This window comes from Dermacentor albipictus, chromosome 8 (genome assembly GCF_038994185.2).
Source record: "Dermacentor albipictus isolate Rhodes 1998 colony chromosome 8, USDA_Dalb.pri_finalv2, whole genome shotgun sequence".
In the NCBI taxonomy this organism is placed as follows: Eukaryota; Metazoa; Arthropoda; class Arachnida; order Ixodida; family Ixodidae; genus Dermacentor; species Dermacentor albipictus.
The window spans coordinates 95,420,001-95,445,000 of NC_091828.1; the positions used below are offsets into that span (position 1 = coordinate 95,420,001).

General features: G+C 47.1%; 1 protein-coding gene across 5 annotated transcripts in view; it reads right to left on the reverse strand.

Annotated features, from left to right (window-relative positions):
- Window positions 1-1,124: 1,124 nt before the first annotated feature.
- The window catches only part of LOC139048878 (uncharacterized), a 79,152-nt gene continuing 55,276 nt past the window's right edge, over window positions 1,125-25,000 (reverse strand). For all 5 annotated transcript variants that reach the window (XM_070523780.1, XM_070523781.1, XM_070523782.1 and 2 more), the window contains 5 exons: window positions 22,072-22,100; window positions 21,729-21,790; window positions 8,250-8,336; window positions 6,804-6,848; window positions 1,125-1,393 (listed from right to left, as the gene is read on the reverse strand). In XM_070523780.1, coding sequence (XP_070379881.1) covers window positions 1,227-1,393; window positions 6,804-6,848; window positions 8,250-8,336; window positions 21,729-21,790; window positions 22,072-22,100 — 390 coding nt within the window. In that variant the 3' untranslated portion in view covers window positions 1,125-1,226. The remainder of the gene's footprint in view (window positions 1,394-6,803; window positions 6,849-8,249; window positions 8,337-21,728; window positions 21,791-22,071; window positions 22,101-25,000) is intronic.

The following is a 25,000-nucleotide window of genomic DNA, read 5'->3' on the forward strand; positions in this document are numbered from 1 at the left end:
GATAATCAACGCCTAACCAAAATGAGGCACTATTTTTTGCCAAGAGTAGACCTCTTTACAGCAAGTCTATGTAATGACTCGCAGACGAAACCAGCATGCTTTCGAAAATGTTTTACCGGTTTTGCCGCCGTAGTATTCGAACGCCAACGGCCAGGAAACACATTGATACCAATAGGCTGTGGGCTGTCGGTGGTTAATCAAGTACAAAAACCTTGACGCTATGACTTAAAAGCAGCTTCAACAATCAAATTAAAAAAAAATCAACTGCCTATTTGCCTGAGGTAACAAAACATCCTTAGACGCCTCGATTGTTTATGTCAATGGTTTGTGTAAAGTAAAAAATTCAGCATGTTCAGCGCCCCTAGCAGAGAAAGCACAAATTAAAGTATTCGACCAAATTACAGTAGCTCCACTTGCGCGCTTACGCTGAAACGCGCCTCGATTGATTTTTCGCCCTCTGTGGCCATTTGTTGAACTTGAGAGTGTACGGGGCCTGGTACAGCTAGCTAATAATTTGCGATCAGGATCGATGCTTTGACTTTCGGGCGAAACTGCGACTTTATGAACACGCTGCGCCATCTATTGGTGCTGCTGAGAAGTCAGTGTTTGGGCTCCGAGATGAGAAGCGTGGCTTTCCGGTGCCTGCGAACGCTGAGAATTGTTCCTTCGCTTTCTTCTTAATTCTTCATGACCGGCATATGCATTTTGTTGAACTATGAACAAATGAAAGAAGGGAACCCACTGTTTCACCACGTTATTCTGTCTTCCCCGACCACCCATGACGTTACGTCGAAGTGATGTTAGCCAATAGAACTCAACGCGTCCCGGGGGATAGATTTCATGTCTCCATACATGTCTTCATTTAGTTAGTTCATGAGAGGGCGTCGCCAAAGCTCAGGAAGATCACGAGCTTCTCCAAACTCGGGCCTTCCGACATAGTGGCCCGGCCCAACAGTTGCTTTTGAAGATTGTCGCCTGATGCTCGAGCAATTGGACCATGGACTATCCAGTGACCCAAGTTAGCTGGAAAGCGGGTAATGAAAACATAGGAACAACCGGGAAAGTGTGCCAAGTATGCTAAGAATTTTAATCGCAATGAAAACAGTTTGCATTTGCAGATAACATTCGTTTATTGAAGTTTACGCAGTGATGAGACTCCCAGCAGCATTCAGGGATCATTACTCCGATACTTTCAACTAAAGGAGCTTCAAAGAATGAGGAAATTATTAATCTTCCTCGCTTCCTATACCATCCGTGCAATTGCATACCCCATGTCCACGTTTGTACACTGGGCCTGGTATACCACTACAGTTTGAGATGAATGCAGGCTCGCACAGCTTCTTTACGGTTTCGTTACCATGTCTTTGTGCCCAGAGTAGGCATGTTGAGTTATCTGAAAAAGCAAAAAAAAGATAAATAATAAACGTATATGCTGCTGCTCTATAGGAAAACAGATCATATATTTACTCAATCAATTCCACAGCACCTCCCCCCCCCCCCATCTCACGATACGTTCTGTAAACTTCGACACACTTGTGAACAGAAGCTGTCTACGTCAATAGTATCGGTAGGCAGAATGGTCGGGCCCAATTTTTTATGCAGAGCAAGAGTCGCTATGCACTAACTCGTGTTTTCCCACTTTGTTCGCACTGGTTTTTGCTTTTGGGTGAGTCACGCGTGATGTACAAAGGTAACCCCCCTTTTACACGCCCCCCGCTCCCCGAAAAACAAAAAGAAGCACACACGTCCGCGCCCAAGAAAAAGAAAGTTTCATTTAGGAAGCTCATTCCAATCAAAACAACCTCAATCGGAGTCAATACACTTGTCCGAGCCTTTCTCCCACTGTTCTAAGAAACTTCGAAATCCCTTTACTGTTGTTGAGTGGACTCTGTGACGTTGGCTTCACATGGGCATAGTTACAATTCTCACTCCTTTGACGCTTGACAGCGCGAAGTTGGACAAAGGGCGGCGAAAGAGGCGACAAACGGAGACAAACGCTGACTTCCAACTGAATTTTAATTCCCGAGAAAACAATCGCATATCAGGGGTGCACATGGGCGATTTCATTCCGACGCTGGCTCATATAAATGACAAAACAAAAAGAAATATAAGTGCCCGACACCAGTCATTGTCATGGAACGGTCGCATCTTTTCTCGCACATCCCAAATACGTATGATAGCTCCTTGGTCCCGCTTCGCTCCGTTTGTCGCCTTTTTCGCCGTCCTTTGCCCAAGTTAGCGCTGTCAAACGTCATGGATCAACACTAACTAGCCCGGTCCTATACCTTACTGTAATCTCTCTCCTTTATTAGATTTATTTCTTTGAACTAACGAAAAAAAGTGGCTGTGGCTTAGCTAAGGTTAAGCCCAGGATGCGAAGCATACTAGCCTTTATTTTAGTTGTTGAACCACTGTTTAGCGTGGTGAACTGCTGTTGCTTGGCTATTTTTGGTTCGGCTAGACGAAGAAACAACTCATGCGTTACTCTGCTTCGCCTTCAAGAGTGGAACGCGACAGCGTTCCCGTCGACCCGCCAAGGGGTGTAAGACAATGGGCTACGGCGCAGCGACTACGCGCCCCGCATTGGACGCGGTGAGCGTCGAGCAACGCAGCGTTCGGCGCGGCAACGAAATGTGCGCCTGAGCAAGCGACGCACGCCTGAGCCTTAGAAACAGCTAGTTTCTAAGGCAACACCGCATTCACTAGAGGCGCTTTTGTACCACTTTGAAGCATCGTACTCGTGGCTCAGTGGTAGCGTCTCCGTCTCACACTCCGGAGACCCTGGTTCGATTCCCACCCCGCCCATCTTGCAAGAGTTGAGCCAAAGCCACCTAGAAAATTAATCTCGGTAGCACGCCGCAACCTTCGCTTCTCATTCCAACGAGCAGCTCTGTCTCCAGGAGGCATCTCACCTCGTGAGTGTCTAGCAGAGGCAAGCGCAGCTGCTTATATACCGCCGCGACGCCGCGAGCGACGGCGCGAGTTGGAGCCCCGTTTCTCCTCTGTCGTGACGTCACGGTGTCACGTGGTATTGAAGGCGACACCGCCGCGCCTGAGGAGCTGGGTTGAGCTCTCGTAATATGCTTCGCATAAAATGCAAGAGCCTTGGTAGCGTAAGTAAATGTGGGTAGGGAACGCTTACCCATGTTTGCGAAGCCTACTACCACGTAAAAAACAAATTTGTGTAACGTAACGAGCAGGCGGAGAACAAAGTTTAATGCAAACACCTGTCACGTTCAAAGGCCCTATGACGAAAAATTTTGCCAATCCATTTTTATTCCAATTTCCTTACGTCAGATTTACTTAACCACCCACACAAGCATCGGATGGTAACTCGTAGTGTTGTTTGAAAAGCTCAGTCAAATGAACTTCTCGTTTATAGGTTGTCACTTTCTTTCGCTTTCGAAGCGAATATCATTGCCTACATTGAGCAGAAGAGGCGAGGAGTACGCTCAAGTGGAGAGAGTATCGATGGGGCCGAGCCAGCACAGTGAAAGTAGAAAACCGGAAGAGGGGGATGGTGGCGGCGTCTGCCATTGGTCCGCTTCCCCTTACTTTGCTTGTGGTGGCTGGTCGAAATTCGCGGCGGCGTGCAACGGAAGGTTAAAAATGTCGCTAAAACGTATCCTCTGCAAAGTAGAATTCGCAGAGCAATGTTGTATACGCACCGAAAGGTCTTGATAATGGTTACTGCCACGCAAGATCTTTTATTATACGCAAATAAAGCTCCGAGTAGCCAGTGCCACAGCGATCGGCGGGCCGCCATCTTCTATTCCTTTCGTAATAGGGCAATCTCCGGCTATTCAGAAAATTTTCAGTTTTGTTCGGCATAATAATGCGTTTTAACGCATACACGTCACTTTGGCGCGGTCATTTTTCGCGGTTTTGTGACGACGGGTGACAGACAGGCAAAGTGGGCGCGACCCGAAAAAGTTTCGCCAATAGCGATTGATCAAACGACGCCCTTTTCGCCATTAGGGAAAAAGGCGTCTAATGAGAAATAAATGTTCTTTCGTTTTGTCTGATCATGTATAATCAGTGTGCACATAATCTATCAGATGAGGCGGGACGTTCTCGCGGTATTTCGACCTCGCGTGACCAACAGGCGCAGTGGGTGGTGGCCCGAATATTTTTTGACCAATCGTGGAGGACTGATTGCACAATTGGAATAGAAAACTTTGGAATAGCTTACGTTATAGCGCCCGAAGTCTACGTTAAAAATTTGGGGAAGGCTTCAGCTTCGCCTTTAGCAGTGGAACTCGATAGCATTCAAAAATTGCTGACTGCTTGTCACGCTTCCCGGCAACCGAAGCTTTCTTGAGGATTCGCGGAGGCGAGCGCCATCTGGCCGGTTTTGCTGCAGGGAACCGAGCGGGCCGCGCAGCTCTGTGAATGGTATAAACCCTGGAAAAGGCGTTTGTGTTTGACTTTCCACGTAACAGAATTATGCTTTCTCGTATATTCAAGCTACAACCCGATGCTATCGTGTGTTGTCAGGATTGGGGGCTCAATCCCATCGCTCGTGATCTGTTGTCAAGATTGGAGTCCGGCATGAATTCGAAGGTAGCTGGCCCATGCCGTCGTCCAACGTATCCACGCTGAGGACGTCGATGAAGGGAAGAACTGCTTTTCATCGAGAACGAGGAATATGGGTTTATTTACAGTATTTAAATCAGTCTAACATGACTGCTTGAGAAAAGTGCATCAGTCTAACATGACTGCTTAAGAAAAAGAGTGTCAGTCCAACATGACTGCTCAAGAGAAGTGTCCCGAGCATTCGCACCACAGCATTTTTTAAACACTCGCTCCTCCCTCGATACAAGGTGACGCGAACGTTCGTTTACTTATTGTAATTTCGCCGCCGCCCCACAGAACAGTTTACGCACACAAAGGCACACACATTCCGATGTCCGTAGCCGACGTCAGAGGGGCGCCGTTCCGGGAAGCTCGGAGCCATTTTGGGTAGCTCGTTGTCTTGCGTCCCGGTCGGCGCGTGGGAAGCAACAAAAAACAGCTTTCCCGCGGCAGCTCGCTCACGCGTAGCAGATCATGTCCGCGCTGGGGAGTTCGGGCACAATAGTTCGTCCGCCGAACTCATTCCGTCACAACGGTGATGGGGCTAGAGGATGGCGGCGGTTTTCAGCACAAAGCCCGCTTCATCGAACGCATCCTAGCTGAAGCGACGGAGAGTGGAGGATGCGCGTCTTGTTCCCCAGTCGTAATTGGGTGGCAATCCTGCATTGCAACTCGCCATTCTTAAGTCTGTAGGTTCAGCTTAGGTCATACTTTTTGATTTCCCTGCGCACCTAATTGAGTTGAGTAATGCTTCGGCGCCACGCGGAGGGCCTGCGTCGCTGTGGTGCGGAATGATTCTTTAGCGAAACGACGCCCGACGCCGACACCATCTTTTTTTTGTTTTTGCGACACGGGGCCCTTAGCGCTGTCGCGTTAAAATCCAGTCACAAGAGCTCCAACTCACAGCGGCAGTTGCTGAAACCACGTCATTTCTGTAGCGATCGCTTTCGGTAGATTTATTGATGTAGCACATATACGGACGCCTGAAGCACAGTCACGCCGTCGGCGCGACCACTGCCGTTGTCGCGCTGTCCTACTGGCAGAGCATTCCCGGCTCGCGCGTGGAGGGTTAGACGGTCTCCACGTACGCCTAGGGCACTTGGCTGCCAAAACGACGAAGCAAAATTAAAGCACAGCCAGCGCTACGCTGAATGACGTCGGTGGCCGAGCATTGGCAGCGTTCTGCATTTCGCTGCCAGCTTGATTGGTGGAAACAACTTTCTTGAACATCCGGCAAATTTCAGCGGCCCGGGCTCAGGTCTCCCACGAGGGAACTTTGAGGCCTTGCCTCGTCGTTATCGACGTCAATGCTCCGTCCTGCGAGCGAAACTGCCATTTTTTCTTCTTCCACGCGCACTTTCGACAATACAGCAGGTGCGACTAGTGCGAATGACCTTTAACGTGAATTCGTTTTCTTTGAGCCACCCAATGCACTGAAAATCCTGTGTAGCGGTGAGTGCTGCTGCCACAAACGTAGTTTGAACCATTAAAGTGTTGCCGTGGTTGTTCTTCCAAAAAGAAATCGAAATCTGGTGCTATGATTTTGCAAGAGCAGCGTGGCCGCAGTAGGGACAAGTGTTACCACAAACGCGTAAGAGATTCCACGATGGCGTCGTCTTGGCTACCGACTTGTGAACTGTCCACCTACATCCACCTGGCGCAAAGGCATTGCAATGCGGTTGAAAATAGTTTCACAAAGCCAGCACGGTTTTCTTTTAGGTGTCATCCTCGTACATCTTTGTCTGCGCATTTACAACTTTTTTGTTTTTCTTACGCCTTGTGCTGCTTTGAGTATTTCTTCTGTCAAGAAACGTGCGTGTCTGATTGATACCATAACAATTTTTGTACTCATCCTTTATACTCATGTTTACGTCATTTTCCAGCTGCAAAAATATTTGGTATTCATCCTTGTGCAGTCGGTCCCCTCCACTCCAGTTACTTATGACATAGTGAGTTGAAACGCAGCAACAAAATACAGCAGTAACTCTATTCACATGCCGTTAAATACACTACGAAGTTTTCATCCACAAACCGTTGTAGAAAATCTTAAATATGTTTAAAAAGTTTCACCAGAAGAAACGTTCCAGAAGGTACATATATTGAATTAACGAACAGGGAGACTGTCCATATAGACAAGATGGCTAATAAATAAAGAATTTAGGAGGCAGTCGTTGTAGATATTCGACATATGAGGGGAAGTGGCGAGAATATTTTGCTATGTACTTCACCTGTAAATGGTTTTGTCGAATTGATAGCTTCTGCGGACTCGTTAACTGCAATGAAAATGGAAAAGGAAACATGGTTACACTATTTTGCAATATCTTTAACGAGCAATCAGTTCAATAACCCGGCTGTCTTCTACCTTTGAGTAAACGGACCACCATTGCCAATTGGCTTAAAATAGGCTGATTAATATCACGGACCACCATACTCTAGGAAAAAGATTTTACCCTCTGAGGCGTGTCTTTTCCCTAGGAGGAATGGCTACGAATATAACAATTATAATGTTGTTGTTGTTGTTGTTGTTGTCGTTGTCGTTGTTGTTGTTGATTGACAGCAGCGTATTTGAATGGCCACTTTAGACAATATTGAAATAATTTCTAGTATAATCGTATCTGACATCAAATATGTAAAACATAACTGACAGAAATAATTGTCTGAGCGGAGATCGTGTTGAGGAGTGTTAGGCACTCGTTCGCGACGTTATCGCGATTCTTGGGAAGTTTCTAGGCACCGCACTTCTAGCTCACTGAATCCTTCAATTATCAATGGGAAAAGCGAGTATCTGGTCATTCTGTGTACCAATTAAACAGGCTCTACATTCCTTGTACTAAAACATGTTCTATGAATTTTGATACTCAATGCTAAACATGGTTCGGTGGCATCACCTAACATGGCACCTATAAACAGCTGTCTAATGGTCAATTAACCGTCTCTTAGAGAGAAACTGTTGGCGCAGCGAAAATCACTCTAAAACGTTACATGTGTTTCCTCACAACGTTCTGAAAGAACTACATTATTCATGTTTATAAGATATATAGGGCATCTTATGGAGGGCGTGCAAGAAAGTTTGAAGCGTGTGGCTTAATTAGGGGTTCATCGAAAATTGTTAGACCTTCGTCTGTTGTATGTTTTGTGGTGTGATAACAAACACCTGCAAAGTTTTCGTGCTCTCCTGGGAAAACTAAAGCCCATAGATATTTTATGATTGCAGGATATGGAAGTCAAGTTATGGGATACGTGGGCCAAAAGTTTGATGTCTACGAACAATGTATGCATTTGTATCAACTCATATATCAAACAATGCCTACCTTTGTATAAAATTATGTTTGGAAACTTTCAAGGAAATTACAATAGTTTGCTAGTCTGTCTACGCCCTGCCCTTAGTATGATCCAAGTCGTCCCAACTGAGGTCATGGCTTGGTGAGGCACCTACGTCGACTGCCTGGACAGCAGTCCTCATCGTCCCGTCTGCCCTCACCCACGACAGCACCTATTGCCCTAAATTCGTGGGCCACGTCAGCGGTCGTGTCACAGAAAACATCGCAGGATCCCATCACAATTATTTTCATCTTGAATCTAAATCCATTCATTGAAATTTACTGAAATGACAGACGAAACAAAGGCATTTTTTAACGACGTGCGTTTCAGGAAATAAATGCGCGATATCTCACCTTGTAATTTTCCCATAACGTAGCATTGAGATGTTGCAAAGAGCAGTGTGAACGTGCCGTTGACTTCTGGGTCATCTGCTCCTCCCTCTGCGAGAATACAGTGCGCAGTTATAAAATTTTCAGAAGCTGGCATGGAATTATTGGACTGGTCATGCGGTGTTTTTCTTGCAAAGGAGATGACCGGTGGGCTTTCCTTATGCGATATACGCTAGGCGCATACTGATGCGCAGAAACCACATGCAACATTTCAACGTGCATTTTAAAATTACGCACACTGTATTTTAATTGAAGGCGTCGTAGAAATTGCCAGTTTGGGCAAAACAGCCATATTTACAGTATCCGAAAACGTGAGTTAAGGAACGTCCTTGTGGGCGTTTTAGACTCGGCACTAACTAGAGTCAAAGGCCAAATTAATATTTATTGGTGCATGCAGCATCTTGGAGCTGCAGAAACAAATTTAAGAGATGCCAATGTGAAGGGCCACGTAATAATTAGGGCGGAGTGGATTACACAATGAAGAAATGAAAGGCCGCGTGTCCCCCGTGCTTCACTGTAAGTGGCGGCAGTAGGAACGAAAGAACGGCGGCGATGCGTCAGCGCACGGCATGCATAATATTTAATGCAGATTTCTTTTGCCATTGTTGTCGCGCAGTGACACGCTTCTTGGCCGTGTTACACTCTAAGTACGTTCTGTATCGACAAGTGTATTTAAAGGGACACTAAAGGTTACTCTTAAGTCAACGTGGACTGTTGAAATAGATTCAAGATTCATTTATTTCACCAAGAGAAAAAGGCCGGGGACAAAAAGCTGCCTTGAAGCAGCTTGACGGGGTCCGGGACCCATTTACAAAATGGCAGCAGTGAAGAGAAAAAAAGTACAGTTTGACATACATCATGAATCAAGGAAATGCAGAATTTCAATTAAGCTTAATGCAATACAAAGTAAAAATTCATATATACAATGCACTGAGAAGTAACAAAAAAAAGCATAATACAGCGTTATAGCAGAAACAGAAAGAGTAAAACGTAATTGCATTTCAACATTACGATATAATATATAAAGTTCAAACAATACATAGCAGCATTTCTTTTTATACAATAGAAAAAAAAACACTATTAGCCTAATTTGGGTTTGAACCCACCACATGCTCAAAAAATTGCTGAACAATTGTTTTTCTGTTTAGCTTCCTATTTTCTGTGTACCATTTGTTTGTGTTAAGGGTGTTTGGAACCAGGAAATGCAACATTTGGGAGCCATACGTCGTGCGAAGTCGGGGTAGATGCCATTTCTCTTTGCGTCTGGTGCTTGTATGAGTGTGCGTTTGTGTCACCAATGAGAGTTGGATTATGAACTTAGCCCGAGGCAAGCTGAAGTTATTCAAGGCGCGAAGAATGGTAAATGACACTAGACGATGAATGGGCGATATTCCATGTTTAATAAACAGTGGTCTGGTGTGAGCCAGGTAATCTGAGCCAGAAACTATGCGGATAGCTTTTTTTTGCAGAATTAGTAGTTGGTTTAGATGCGCGCGAGCCACAGTTCCCCACACAAGATGGCAGTAGCTTATTTGAGAGTGAAATAATGTATGATATATTAATTTTTTAACTTTCACGGGAAACAAGTCGCGACCTCGTGAAAGAGCTCCTACAGATTTCGATAAGCTTAAAGAAAGATGACGGAAGTGATCAGCCCATTTAAGATGTTCGTCAAATATTACGCCAAGAGATTTATATTTACTTACGATTTCGATAGCGTAGTCTCCAATAAGCAGTGAGATTGATATGGTTACTTTCCGATTTATCGAACGAAAAATAACCGCCTTTGTTTTATTATGATTAATCTTTAAACTGTTTACATGTGACCAGTTATGGAGGCTTTCCAATATGACGTTTGCTTCAAAGAGGAGTTCATTCGATGAGTTTCCAGATAAAAATAAACTAGTGTCGTCGGCATATATTATAAATTCCGCCTTCTTGGAAATATGAACGAGATTGTTTATATATACGTTAAAGATGATGGCAGCAGTGAATAGAAAAATGAATATTTATTAATTTTTGAAATACCATCACAGAAACCTCGAAACGCTTGTTTCGTGCCAAGGAGAGACTTATTTTAAGAGAAAATGCGTTCTGAAGCGTCCGCGTACCTCTAGCGCAGTTCAAATCGCCCGCCCTCCGATCGAGGAGTACTGACATCATGGTCTCATAGTGACGTTGCGCCATCGGTGAGTTGAACGGCGTCCGCAGACGGCGCTACGGCTTTTCTGCGCAAAACGCAAACGCGCGGCTAGAAACAGAGCCAAGACAGAGCCGACAGCAGAGCGAAAGCGGGAGTATGGTGGCTAGCGGAAGGAGAAACGATTACGTCCTACATTACGTCCCACGGCACACGGAGAGGCCGTTTTCGTTAAACTATAAGCTGCGGCGAGCTCGCAGCGTGGTCGGCGTGGTCTGTGAGAAGTGACGAGCCTTTTCGCACTCGCAACAGGGCATAAAAAAGTGCGAATCGACGCAAAACTCGGCCTAGAAACGTGCTTCGCCACAGCCAGGGCTCAATACGACCCAAGCTGGCACGACCCAGATGTCGTTTCCCGCACCGCCACCAGGCGCCGCTACTATACCTCAAACTCCAGCGCAAGACGCCCATAAGCTGGTACTTCATTCTATGACGCAAACTTCGACGCTCATCGCAATGGACCCTGACACCGTTAGATTGGCTCGCGAGGGTGGGCTCAACTTCAGCGATTTGAGCACCGACGAGCGCGACCTGCTGCTGAGGGCTCGCACTGCCGGCGTCGTTGCGTACTACGACGGCGGCCTCGACACCGGCTCTCCGGAGCGGGAAAGCAACGAGGGCTTCCCACGACATTACATGGACGTGGCATTCTCGCTGCTTGTTCCAAATGAAAGTTTCGCGAGCCAGCAGAACCCTCACAGCACGACGCGATAACGAGAGAGAGAGAGTAAAACTTTATTAATATAAATAAAACAAGGCACGATGGTTGGAGCCCCTATTCCAGGGCCCCACTGGCACGAGCGGCTCGCTGGGCTTGGTCCAGAAGAGCCAACTGGCTCTCCCGACCCTCGTCCGCAAGCCATGCCTCCCACTGCCTATTCCTCATTAGTGGATGTTCGTGTAATATGGGACTGTCTATGTGCGGAGGCCTCCTGGGACACTCCCATGTGATGTGTTTTAGTGTGGGTGTGTCTGTGCACCACGGGCACTCGTCAGTGCACCTCGTGGGGTGTATTCTGTGTAGGTGGTGCAGGTTGGGGTATGTATTCGTCTGAATACGACGCCAGTCCCTCTCCTGTTGGCTGTTTAAATCGGAGTGAGGATGTCCAAAACGTCTCCGCTCCTGCCTTTGCTGTAGGAGGATGTCACGAGAATTCGGTGGAAGGTCATCGCTAGGCCATGCCGTTGCTCGGACGTTCAAACCTCGAGCAATACGGTCTGCCCTAGCGTTTCCTGCCAGTCGCTCGTGTGCCGGACACCAGACGATAGTGTGGTGCCCCTCCAGTTGAGTGCCTAAAATTTTGATTACTGATTTGGGTGCCGTTCCTTGCAAAAACAGGCGGCAAGCCGCTTGTGAGTCGGATAATATGACAGCCGAATTGGTTTGGCGCTCGGCGTCCTGAATGGCCAAGGCGATGGCTGCAGCCTCTGCCACGCATGCCGAGGCGGTTTTGAAGGATGCCGTTGTTATGTTGTTGTTGCATGTAGAAACTACGGTGAAAGTGTCTGAGCTGCCTCGACTGGCATCCGTATAATACACCCCCGGTCCCATGCCGAAACATTTGTGAAGGGTCTTTGCCCTTGCTCTGCGTCGTCCGGGATGGTACTTGGGGTGCATGTTTTTGGGAAGTGGGGCCACCGCGATGTGCGATCGAACATTGCGGTCTATCTGTGCGGTTTCCTCTCCGCAATACTGGGGTCTCAGGGGAAAGCCTAACCTCGCCAATACTTCCCTGCCCTGAGTTGAAGAACAAAGTCGTTACGCAGTCGCGACGCGATAACGAAAGTACTGAAACTCCAAAGCGTGCGCGGTGCAGAGTCGAGCGCGCAGAGTCGAGCGAAAACGAAACCTTTCGAACACCCATATTACTGAAGGGTAACGTCAAAATGTTATTTTTTCTTAGAATCGAATGGACGTAGACAAGTAGCATTTTTTTCCGTCTTATAATCGAATGAAATTATATTTTTAATACGAGTAGTTGAGTATTAGTAACACAAATTATGAGGAGTCCTTTCGTCATCGGGCTAGTACCGGAATGTCGCTGGGGGGTCTCAAATCGTGTCATGCATTTACCTCAATTTCTCGGTTACTAAAGTGCTGTTCGCGATTAAATTGACGCCTTAGACGTTCTAGAACATTGCTCTACCACTTTAACTTGAGTTTCTGGTAACCTTTAGTGTCTCTTTAACTTGACAGCGACATTTCTGACTTTATGAAACGCGATTTACAGACGCTTCACATAGAACCGAAGTCATCATCCGAGCGCCATTGTTGTGGTGATTAGCGATAGAGTTAGAGCGACTTGCGCCTTCTTGTGCAGACGTTTTGTCAAGTTGACCCATTTTCATCTTTTTCATCTGGTCAATTGAGTAACCCACATGACAATGGTTGCACATGCTTTGTTTATTCAAGTTGTACCCATAGGTTACAAACGCTGCATTGTTCATTGAAAGCCATAGTTGTTCTCCTGCGCCACTGAACTGGGAAAGACATATGCGCCTACCGAAGCAAACCCACGCAAGTGTTTATTATGCTTCTGTACATTCCTTCTCATTGTAAATCGACTCCGGGCGAAGCTACTGTCAATAGCCCGTAATTTATACATGTTTGTCGAAGGTCTCAATGCCGTTGAATTGGTAAATGGCACTGATCTGGATGTCTTGAAGCTGCACCCTTGCCTCTTTTTGACGCCTGCCAGCTCTTACCTCCATTCAGCGTGCAAAATTCCATCAGGATGTAGTTCACATGCTTCAGCTGGCGATGGGTCAATGTCAAGCTTTTGTATGTGCAATACTCTGCGCCTTTGCAGAACTTCGACGTTATTCTTAGTCATTGGACGTTCTTTGCGTGCTACCGGAGGAGCAGCACTCGGGAAACTATGCTCTTGTTGCATACCCCTTCCTTACTAATGCTGTGCGGTATCATGTGCAACTTCTTTCCTTGGACTTATTCCGGATGCTTAGCTAATTCCCTGGGTGAGCTTGCATATGCGAACTGCCGTGGTCTATTGTACATGTGAACCAGAATGTTGGCGCGTGGTACGCCAAGGCATGCAAACACGACCGTGCGTAGACGACATCTCGTAAAAACACATTCGCTTGCTTACACACAAATTTATGCGCATTCTACACACGCACATACATCCACCTGCCTCCACGCGCATACATACCAACGTGAACAAACACACCCGTAAACCCGCGTGTACACGCTATACAAACACACCCGCCGATAAGCCTATGCACACAGATGCGAGTGGATGGATGGATGGATACAACTTTCTTGTACGTCCGGCAAGGTTTAACGCGACCCGGGCTCAGGTCTCCCACGGAGGAACGTCAAGGCCCTGCCTCAACGCCGCCTCACGGGCTTGCTGGACTGCCCACGTCTGGATTCCGAGGTCTGAGCTGCGCAGAGCGGCGGCCCACCTCGACGACAGGGTCTCCGGAGTAACTGCCATCCCTCCTATAACTACATTGCACTCCCACAGCATGTGTTTGAGTGTTGCTGGTCCTTCCTGGCACAATTTGCACGTGTCGTCCTGATGCTTATCTGGGAAGATACGTTTGAGACGGAATGGATTAGGGAACGTGTTTGTCTCGCCAGGCGACGGCCTGCCTCCTGTTCAATTTGGGACTCGGCGGTGGGTATATCCTTCTGGCGGTCAAATATGCACTGGTGATGTCATTGTATCTTGTGAGCCTGTGCCGTTCTGCTCGAGAAGCGTTCGCTATCGCGCGAGAGGCGTTTCCCTGTTCGGCGCGGCGGGTCATGTCTCGCGCCGTCCGGTGCGCCGTCTCGTTTAGGTTCGGGAGCGCGTCGCCTTCCGTGGTGACGTGCGCGGGGAACCATATGATCCTCGAGCTCGCGGTTTTGGATCTGCCCGCTTTGGTCAGAATGGACATGGCTTCCTTGGAAATTCGACCTTTGGCATAATTCTTTACTGCCGTTTGCGAGTCACTTAGTACGACTTCGCATTCCTGTTCTGTGAGGGCCAGCGCAATCGCTACTTCCTCCGCTATTTCTGAGTGTTTGGTCAGAAAATCAGAACCACTGCATGTGGTTCTGATTTTTGATTCTGCGTCTATGACTACGGCGGCGTATGTTTGGCCGTTCGCATATTCGGCTGCGTCGACAAAGCGCGCGTTTCTGTCCCTGCCGAATGAACTGAGCAGAGCCTCGGCTCTTGCCTTTCGTCTACCTCGGTTGTAATCGGGGTGCACGTTTCTTGGGATGGTTGCCACCGTAATGGTCTCTCTGATTTTGTTGGGGATTTGCATTTTCTGGCCGTGCTGGTTGTGGTACGTTATGCCGAGCGTGTTCATAATGTGTCTTCCCGTCGTGGTGGTCGACAGGCGTTGGAGCTGCGAGATGCGTTGTGCTTCGGCTATTTCTTCTATGGTGTTGTATATGCCCAGCTGAGTCAGGAGCTCGGTGCTCGTCGATTCCGGTAGGCCCAGGGCTATCTTGTACGTTTTCCTTATGAGCGTGTTAATCTTGTTCTTTTCCGCGACGTACCAGTTGTGGTAGGCGGCTACATAGGCGATGTGGCTGACAACGAATGAGTGGATCAGTCGAATGACGTTGTCTTCCTTCATGCCCGCGTGTCTATTGGTTATTCTCTTTATGAGTCTCGTGGCGCTGATGACTTTGCCTTCGATCTTCCTCACGGTTTCACCGTTAGCTCCGTTGGCCTCAATGATCATTCCAAGGATTTTGATCTTGTTTACTTTGGGGATTGCGTTTCCGTCTTGGGTGTACAGGCCGATTTCCTCGTACTCCCGGGGTCCTGTGTAGCTCTTTGGTGGCATGCCTCTGCGCGTGGGCCGGTAAAGGAGTAGTTCGGACTTGCTCGGGGAGCATTTGAGGCCCGTTCCTTGGAGGTACTCTTCCACTTTGTTAATGGCCGTTTGTAGTGCGTGTTCAATTTGCCCATCACTGCCGCGGTCTGCCCATATCGTTATATCGTCTGCGTATATACCGTGGTGGATTCCTTCAAGGTCGCGTAGTTTGCTGGGGAGACCCAGCATGACTAAGTTGAAAAGGAGCGGAGATATAACTGAGCCCTGGGGGGTACCTGCACTTCGCTGGGCTCGTTCTTCGGACTCGAGGTCGCCAGCCGTGAGGGTGGCTTTGCGATCGTTCAGAAAGTCCCTCACGTTGTTGTAGGAACTTTCCCCCAGGTTCAGATTAGAGACTTGTTTAAGGATCGACTCGTGAGCGACGTTGTCGAATGCTTTCTCCAGGTCTAGTCCTAGGATGGCTCTGGTGTTTCTTGTATTGTCGTCACGGATCTGGTTCTTTAGTTGTAACATGACGTCCTGCATGGACAGGCGGGATCGGAAGCCTACCATGGTGTGGGGGTAGGCTTCCGTCTCTTCTAGATGGCTGTTGATACGGTTCAGGAAGGCGTGTTCCAAGACCTTACCCACGCACGACGTGAGAGAGATTGGGCGTAGGTTCTCCAAACTCAACGGCTTTCCGTGCTTGGGTATGAGGATAGCCTTGGACCTCTTCCACTGCTCCGGGATGCGGCCTTCTCTCCAGCACTTGTTCATATAGCCCGTGAGTTTGGTAACAGATTTGTCGTCCAGGTTTTTGAGCGTTTTGTTGTTAACCCTGCCCGGTCCTGGGGCTGACTTGCTGTTGAGTCCTTGGAGTGCCATTCTGATTTCCGCCTCACTGAAATCTTCATCTAACTTGGGACTAGGACTGCCAGTGTACCGGCCGTGCTCGACCGTCGGTCGTTGCGGGAGGTATTTGTCGCAGAGTTTCATGACGATTTGCTTCTCGCTCGCCGCCCCTTTTTCTTTGTGCAGAAGTCTCTGCATGTCGGCTCTTTGCTTGGATTTGCACTGGGTTTCGCCCAGCAGGTGCCTCAGCAGTCGCCACGTATTTCCGTTGAGGAGTTGGCCATCCGCGGCATTGCAGACTTTGTCCAACTGTTGCTTGCTCAAGGTGTTGCAGTGCTCTTCGATTTGTTTGTTTAAGTCGGCTATCTTTTTTTCTCAGCTTTCGATTGAACCGCTGGCCTTGCCATCGGGTTTGTATGGATTTTTTGGCTTCCCAGAGGTGGGCGAGGCGACTGTCCATCTGCTCCGTCAGGAAATCGGGAGTGATGGTTTGCGTGGCCTCCCCGACATCCCTGGTCAAGTCTGCGATCCATCTGTCAATGTCACCGATTGGCTCGTCGTCTCGCCTGATATCCCGGTGCTTGCGGAACTTGTCCCAGTCTGTCCATTTGAAGCTTTTGACTGGGAGGGTGGTTCCCGCTGGGGGGATCGTGATCGCGATGATCATGTGGTCGCTACCTAGGTCTTCTAGGGTGTTTCTCCAGGTAGCCCTCTCGATGTTTTTGACCATTGTTAAGTCCGGTGTGGTATCTCTTGCAACCGAATTGCCCATACACGTTGGGGCGCTGGAATCTGTGATGAGCGTGTATCCCAAGTCTTGCGAGTCCTGCCATAACTGTTTGCCCTTGGTTGTGGTGTGGCCGTATCCCCAGGCATGGCACGGCGCGTTCAAATCACCACCCACTATTAGCGGGTTCAGATGCGAGTGCGTACAGAAAAACATGGCACGTTTGCTCGCTGGGAACATTTTTTGGAAGAACGCGAAATCACATTTCTATGGCTGGTTGCGTCACGTAGTTCTCTCTCCTAGTTTATTGACTTCCTGCAACTTGCTGAGTCAAGCTATAGGACCTCGTGCTCACTCCTAGTCCATTTCTTTCTTTTTTCGTGTATCTATTTGTGTGGTACACTTTTACGAAAGCTCTGTTATCGTTGGTAGACTTATATGGCATCACACGACTTCGAAAGGGCGTAAGAGAATGCTTTTAGAGCTCAGCTCTTAGGCGCCCGTTCCTACGGCGAGCATCGGCCGTGTCAGCGACGTAACCGAGTGAACGAGCACAGCAAAAGATGAAAGCCGTGAGTCGCGAGCGGTGGAGACTATTGTGAGCGGCCCCTCCAGTGACGGGCACGCCGGAATCTGATGTCATGTGCACCCGCCCGACCGCTCGATGCGTATTCGTATCTGGTCTCAGCCGGACCGCTCGGTTCTTACTATCATCTACTCGCGCCAGTTGTCGCTCGCGCTTGTTTAGTTTGCTTTATTTGGTATCGTTCGTGCTTGTTTGGATTGTCATGATTTGCGATTGTTTTGTATTGTATGCGCAACGCGAATAGTGTGGTACTTTCTGGAAGCCACAGGGCACCAGCGATTACACTGGAACCTTCGACCAGTTATGTATAAAAGCCGATGCATTTGACCCGCAGATCAGATTTTCGACGATTTCCGACTCTGCTACATGTCTTTCTCAAATTCTTTGCCTCAGTATATCGCGAAATGAAAACACGTGTAAGGCTGCGCTCAAATTTCGCATTAGGGAGCATCGTAATCATCGGTGAAATTTTTTGATCTGCTTTTCACTCCAATTTTGAACTCCCTCCCTCCCCCCCCCTCCCCCCGAATATAGCTCTCATTGGCTAGCACCAATTTTCGCTTTATTAAACACAGGACCATACTAAAAGCTCTTTGTAAATGAAGTGGCCCTCTGCGAAGAGGACCACAGCACCAGGCGTACACTAGATGGTTGTGGAACCATCAGCATAAGTATGCACACTGTCCGCATACCGCTCGTGCAGAAGAAGCATAGACAGTTGTTTCAGCACAGGCGAAGACAGCTCATACTTTTTCCCGATGCCTGATGCACTGAGACGTACTGTGGGGCTGATAAGACCCCAGGGGGGTATTGGTGGTTTAGATGCAGCGGTGAAGCCTGAGGGAAATTTGTCGTTTTACTTTATTATAGTTTTAAAGAATGATGATTGGTGCCTGTCTGAAGGTAGTGCTGCAAGGTCATGATAGGGGGCACGTGCAAAATGTCTGATGTGCGTTCTCAGGGCTTCCACCGTGATGTGAGTTTGCATTGGATGGTTCCGAGCAATCGCAATAGTTGCCTCTGTTGATGTGCATCTGGGCAAACCAAGGCAAACTCTGAGTGCTTGAGCTTGTACTGCCTGAAGAACACGAATATTTGTCTTGCAGGTGTTGTTCAGATCAGGTAGACTATATCTTAAAAAACCGAGAAAGAGAGCTCTGTAGAGTTTCAGCATTGCGTCTATTGACATCCCCCACGTCTTTCCTGTCAAGTATTTAAACAACTGGGTAGTTGCTGTCAGGCGCCGTGTCATGTAGGCCACGGGCGGGCTCCAACAGAAGTCTCGGTCAATAATTACGCCAAGAAATCTGTGGGTTCTGACATAGGAAATGTTCCGCCCATTGACTGAGATGACATAAGGCGGCATTGGTTTGCGAGTAAATTCCACTAGTGCGCATTTTTCTGGTGATATGCTAAGACCTTGTTTACACAAGTAGCTCGCTGTCAAAGTTGCCGCTCTCTGAAGCCACGTGCGTATCTGAGGACGTGTGGCTGCCGAAGTCCAGACACAGATGTCGTCTGCGTATATTGAAATCTTGATGGTAGTTAGTAATTATTCAGCAGGTCCAACAAGAGCGAGGTTGAATAGCGTCGGGCTGAGACCACCGCCTTGAGGAACGCCTCTTCTGGTGTAGCGTCGCGTAGTTGGGCCATCGTCAGTTAACACAAAGACTAATCTTGCAGATAGGTAACTTGCAGTCCACAAAAAGACTCGACCACCTAGGCGAACCGTTGCAAGAACGTCGAGAATGGCTTCATGTAATACGGTATCGCATGTGCCTTTCACATCTAAGAATAAAGCTGCAGAAAAACGCCTACGGGATCTTTCATGCTGGACATATGAAACGAGATCAACTACGTGCTCGATGGAAGAGCGGTCACGTCAGAAACCAGCCATGGAATTCGGATAGATCTTGTAGTGTTCAAGGTACTATTCCAGGTGGCCAAGGATCATCCGTTCCATTATCTTTCCTACACAGCTGGCCTGCGCTATTGGGCGGTAAGAGGGGAGCTATAGTGGGGATTTGCCCTGCTTCAAGAGTGGCACCAGGCGGCTTACTTTCTATTCGTCAGGAACTTGTCCCTCCTGCCATGAGGAGTTGTAAAGAATCAATAATTATCTCCGTGCGGATTCTCCGAGATAGCACAAGGCCCGGTATGATATGCCATGTGGACCCGAGATGAAGAGCGCCTGCAGAGAACTAGTGCAGCCTCGAGCTCCTCCATTGTAAAAGGAAGGTACGTGTGGCAATCACAGGAACGGGGGACGTCACCTCGGGCTGGAGGATCTGGACGAGTCGCTTGGTCTGCGATCCGCGCACAAAAGTCTTCTGCGACATCGATGTCTTGCCGCCCTTGGAAAAACGCGAGCGCCTTGAATGGTAAACGCTGTTCCAGAAAGCAACGCAGACATAGCGCCGTTTTTCAAATGTGAGACATTGGCTTGCGGGGGCCTAGTGTCTGGTAAAACGTTGTCCAACGTTCCGACGCTAATCTACCCATACGACGCTGAATCTTCTTTTGCATCCTGCTGGCTGCTCTAAGGTCATGGATTGAATTCGTACGCCGATATCAACGTTCCACCCGGCGACGAAGTGCTCGAAGTCGCTCTAATTCAATGTCGAAGTCGTTTCGCGTGGAAGAGATCGTCATCATGCGAGTGGCGTTTTGCATCGTATTTTGAATTGTTTGCTCTAACCCAGAGGGTAGGCCCTCACGGCAGGAATCTTCTATATCAGATTTGAAGTTGGCCCATTGAATCGTCCGAATGGTATTCCGTGGACGAGATCTAGACAACAAGCCTTTGATGTTCAGATAGATGGAAATGGGATCACTCCCATGTGTCTCAGTATCTGGAAACCACTTCACACATATGGAGAGAGAGTTGGAGACGAAAGCAAGGTCGAGGCAGCTGCCGTATGTCACGCCTCGAAGAAAGGTGGGGCTACCATCATTCAGGAGAGTAAGGCCATAATTGTAGGCGATGCTTGCTAATATTCGTCCTCTTGCATTTGTCTTTGTACTTCCACATGCTGGATGGTGTGCATTGAAATATCCTATGATGACGCATGGGGTGGGACAAACACTCAAGATATCCGCTAATCTTTTAGTATCAAAATTGCAAGAAGGCGATACATACACGCCTATGAGAGCAAACAAAAGTTTCTCTTTTTTAACCGTGATGCATATATATTGATTGTTGTCGTGGGGCACAGTTGGTTGCAAAACATAGGTAAGTTCACGGTGAACAAAAAGGATGATTTCGCTACATGCACCATTTGTTGAAGACATGATAACTTCGTACCCTGACAGTCTGATGGGTTTCGACACGTTGGGCTCACAAATGACAATGAGTGGAAACACATTGGTGAACACAAACTGACGAAAATCTGAAAGACGTGATTTTAGCCCTCTGGCGTTCCATTGGATGACGGACGCTACCTTGACTTCTTTTCGGAAGGATTGGGTATGGGTAGCCATCTTTCTAGTTGATGGATTCAAGCACTAGGCTTAAGGCGTCCAGCACTTTAAGTGCGCTTCGAGCAGACGTTGTCCCCATGTCCACTAAAATCACACGGATGGCTTCCACGAGGGAACCTAGCACCGAGATGGCAATGGCAATGTATTTTTATAAACACGTGTAGGTGGGTTGCAGTCTTTTTTTAAAGCATTAGCGCACGGGCAGGAGGCACTTAAGCATAATGCGTCTCCTGCTTGCGCTTATCTGTAAGGTTAACGTACGCACATGTGATCATTAGGCTCTCACAGGCAAGCAAGCAAGCACACAAACACACACACACACACACACACACACACACACACACACACACACACACACACACACACACACACACACACACACACACACACACACACACACACACACACACACACACACACACACACACACACACACAGAGAGAGAGAGAGAGAGAGAGAGAGAGAGAGAGAGAGAGAGAGAGAGAGAGCTACGTGGCCGAGCGTATACTAAAGCTTCCCTGGCCATTGAAGCTGGGGCGTCCGAGTTGTGCCACAACCAGTGATCGATGCGATGAAGTTATCAATAAGAGCTCGTCACTCACTATCAGGGCGTATTTTGCGTTTGAATAGCAGTCGTGACTAAATGCTAAATAAAATGAAAGCTTAACATTCATGTGATTTTACGTGAACATGCTTCAGAATGGTGTTAAATATAAGTTTGACATCCTTCAGATTAATGAACGTAACTAGCTATTTAGCATAACCGACATTGCAACATGCTTGTATTGAAATCCAGCAAAAAGTGTGTCAGGTTCTTACTTTTGGATTCCACAATAACTGAGGGGATGGATTTGACTAGTCCCACGTAGTACATAGTGTTCCTGCAATATATAGAATGCAATAGAAAATTTCCACGTTTCATTTGTTTGTCTGGTAGTCGTGGCGACTGATATTATCGTGTCTTTGAACGAGAAGAATTACATGCAGTCGCACTTTAAATACGCCCAAGATGTGGAAGTAGTGCACTTTTTTTCCGTGTTATCATTATCGTTTTCGTGTTATGTTATCGTAAGGAATCGCGAGCATTATTAATTCTAAGTCGGCAGATAAATAGAAGTATACTTTAAATGAAATATAGACAAATAAAATTTATAAAACGCACCTTTCTTGCCAGCGATCTTCAGCCTCTACCTGGAAGAACAATAAAAAAAACACGCACAATCTACGTTATGTTTTTATTGGGGTGACACGGATCAGCAACTCGAATTTGTCATTTGTGCTGCTAGCTGTGTCAACATTGCGCCCATGATACACGACAGTAATAATATTTCTTGGGATTAAAAAAAAATTCAGGATACTAAGGGCGTGGAAAAAGTGTTGAACACATTTTCTGCAATAGGTCTGCGACAATTAGCGGAAAACATCATTCTAATATGGAAACACAATCTTTTTAATATGTAAACGGATGTATCTACAGAGTTTATATACAGGGCGTAACTTTAGCCAGAGTTTAAAATATGCAAATGCCACGTAGCTGAAGATAACAAAGGTAAAGTTGTTTGCAGTCGCTTGGAGATACTCTAATATTTGTTAATTCTGCATAATGAGATAATTAGTCTTAATTAGTTATTCAAGTTCTCAAATTTTATACTCAGATGAAATGTGTCTGAGAAAATTGCTGAGGGACATGAAAAACTCCCGATGCAGCTTTTTGTTGCCCAATGCGTGCTATATAGAACGGTTTTTCTGAGCGTTAAAGAAGCCCGCAAATACACGCAAAATCGCCACGTGACAGGCCGCTCGAAGCACGTTTTGGAGCTGCACTGTCTGCGGGATCAGGTCACATTTTGCGGAAGATATATTAGCGCGTCCTTGCGTGTGACCTGGCTCTTATATTCGATCCAACCAGGCACGTACCTAGGGGGGGGGGGAGGCCGCCCCCCCCCGATATCAAGTGGCATACCCTCCCCCCTCCCCACCCACGCCACCACTCCCACATTTCTAAAGCGCCACCAGATGAATGTTGAGATTTCGCAGCTGTTCATCGGTCAGCATTATGCTGGTTTTTCACTCCTTTTAGATGGCGGTAGTTATCGGTATCTCTTGTAATGTGAAGGACAGTTTTCTCGTCGATTCCGCACCCGCGCGATTAACTCGAGATGCGTTCAGTTGTCACCATCTATTCAACCGTCACGCGCATAGCTGTTGCTTTTGTTAGTTCAACCTTCTTTGTTTAGGATGATCCTGGGACCAGGAGAGGGATGCGGCTGTTACTCAGCTGCTCTGTACTCTCATGGAACGAGTTGCGGCTGGAGAAAACGCCAATTGCGTTTAACTTATCCCTTTGCTTCATTGTTTCCTTGAGTTACGGCTCGCCGCGACGCTGGCAGATGCCAGGAACCATATACACGTGATATGGGTTAGATAAGGTGGGAAATAAACTAATGTGAAAGAGCGTCCATCATGAAACCCTGCAATAACCCTTAAACCCATAAGCAAGATCACTGTCACCTGTTACCTCGTCTGTTTTTCCCTAACTGTATAGCACTTTTCGTGCAAAATTGGCAACTGGAAACAAAAATCGCAAGGAGTTGAGAAATTAAGCGATCTACAAAGGGAGAGAGCCAAGGCAACAACCAAACTGCAAGCGAAAGCGAATAATAAAAACGTTAACCGTTGTTTATGAGAATATTTATGGGTCAACATCTTCTTATTTAAAAATGAAGTAGAAAAAATGCCGCCGGAAGTGGAGAAAAATTACTTGTTTTGAATGACGCTTCTGCAGTTATCGGTCGAACCGCCTCACGTAGCCACTTCTCTGCTGTGCTTATGTGGGTGTTTTTCTAACCTTTCGCAGTGAGCGCAGTACGTCTAGAATCGCAGAGTCCTGCGCTCTACGCGGTTGTATGGGACTGGCGGTCACACAGCGTTACGCAATTCGCGGAAATTTCAAAACTGATCAACAAGGTGAAAACAACTGATATTCGAAACTATAACATGAGGAAGACTGAAGAAGCCGTAAAAAATGAACGCAGCCTGAAATCAGTTAAAAAGGAAACCTGGCATAGGACAGACCATGATGTATGCACTAAAAGATGAGAAGGATAATATCATCAGCAATCTCGATGATATAGTAAAAGCAGCGGAAAAATTCTAAGCTGACCTGTATACAGTACCCAGAGGAGTCACGATAGTTCACTTAGAAACAGTAATGAACAGGATACAGAAACTCTCCTATAACTAGCGATGAGGTCAGAAGGGCCCTGTAAGACATGAAACGATGAAGAGCGGGAGGATAAGGTGGAATAACAGTCGATTTAATCAAAGATGGAGGAGACATGATGCTTAGAAAACTGGCGGCTCTTTATACGAAGTGTCTATTGACTGCGAGGGTCCCAGAAAACTGGAAGAATGCAGACATTATACTAATCCACACAAAAAAGGAGACGTTAAAGAATTGAACAATTATGGGACCATTAGCTTGCTCCCAGTATTATATAAAATATTTACCAGAATGATCTCCAATAGAATAAGGTTAACACTGGATTTTGTCAACCAAGGGAACAGGCTGGCTTCAGGAAGAGATACTTTACAATGGATCACATCCATGTCATCAATCAGGTTATCGCGAAATCTGCAGAGTATAATAAGCCTGTCTATGTGGCTTATATAAATTACGAAAAGGCATTTGATTCAGTAGAGATACCAGCAATCGTAGAGGCACTACGTAATCAAGGAGTACAGAACGCTTACGTAAAAAGCTTGGAAAATATTGCTACATGCATGAGGTTTTTGTTTTTTTGAACAAGGCGCGTAGGCGCCATCACTCCAGAAAAGAGGAGGAAGAACGAACTGGGCTCGCGCTGTGAATCTAACCGGTCAGCGCTGCAACCGTTGTAAATATAATCTGTAAATAGTTTCTCGTCTTACTGACTCGTCTTTCGCGTTAGAATATCTGCAGAGGTTCTACAGCTACCTTAATTGTACACAAGAAAAGCAGGGAGATACCTATAGAGAAAGGGGTCAGACAGGGAGACACAATTTCTCCAAAGCTAGTCTCTGCGTGCTTAGAAGAATTCAAGCTATTAAAC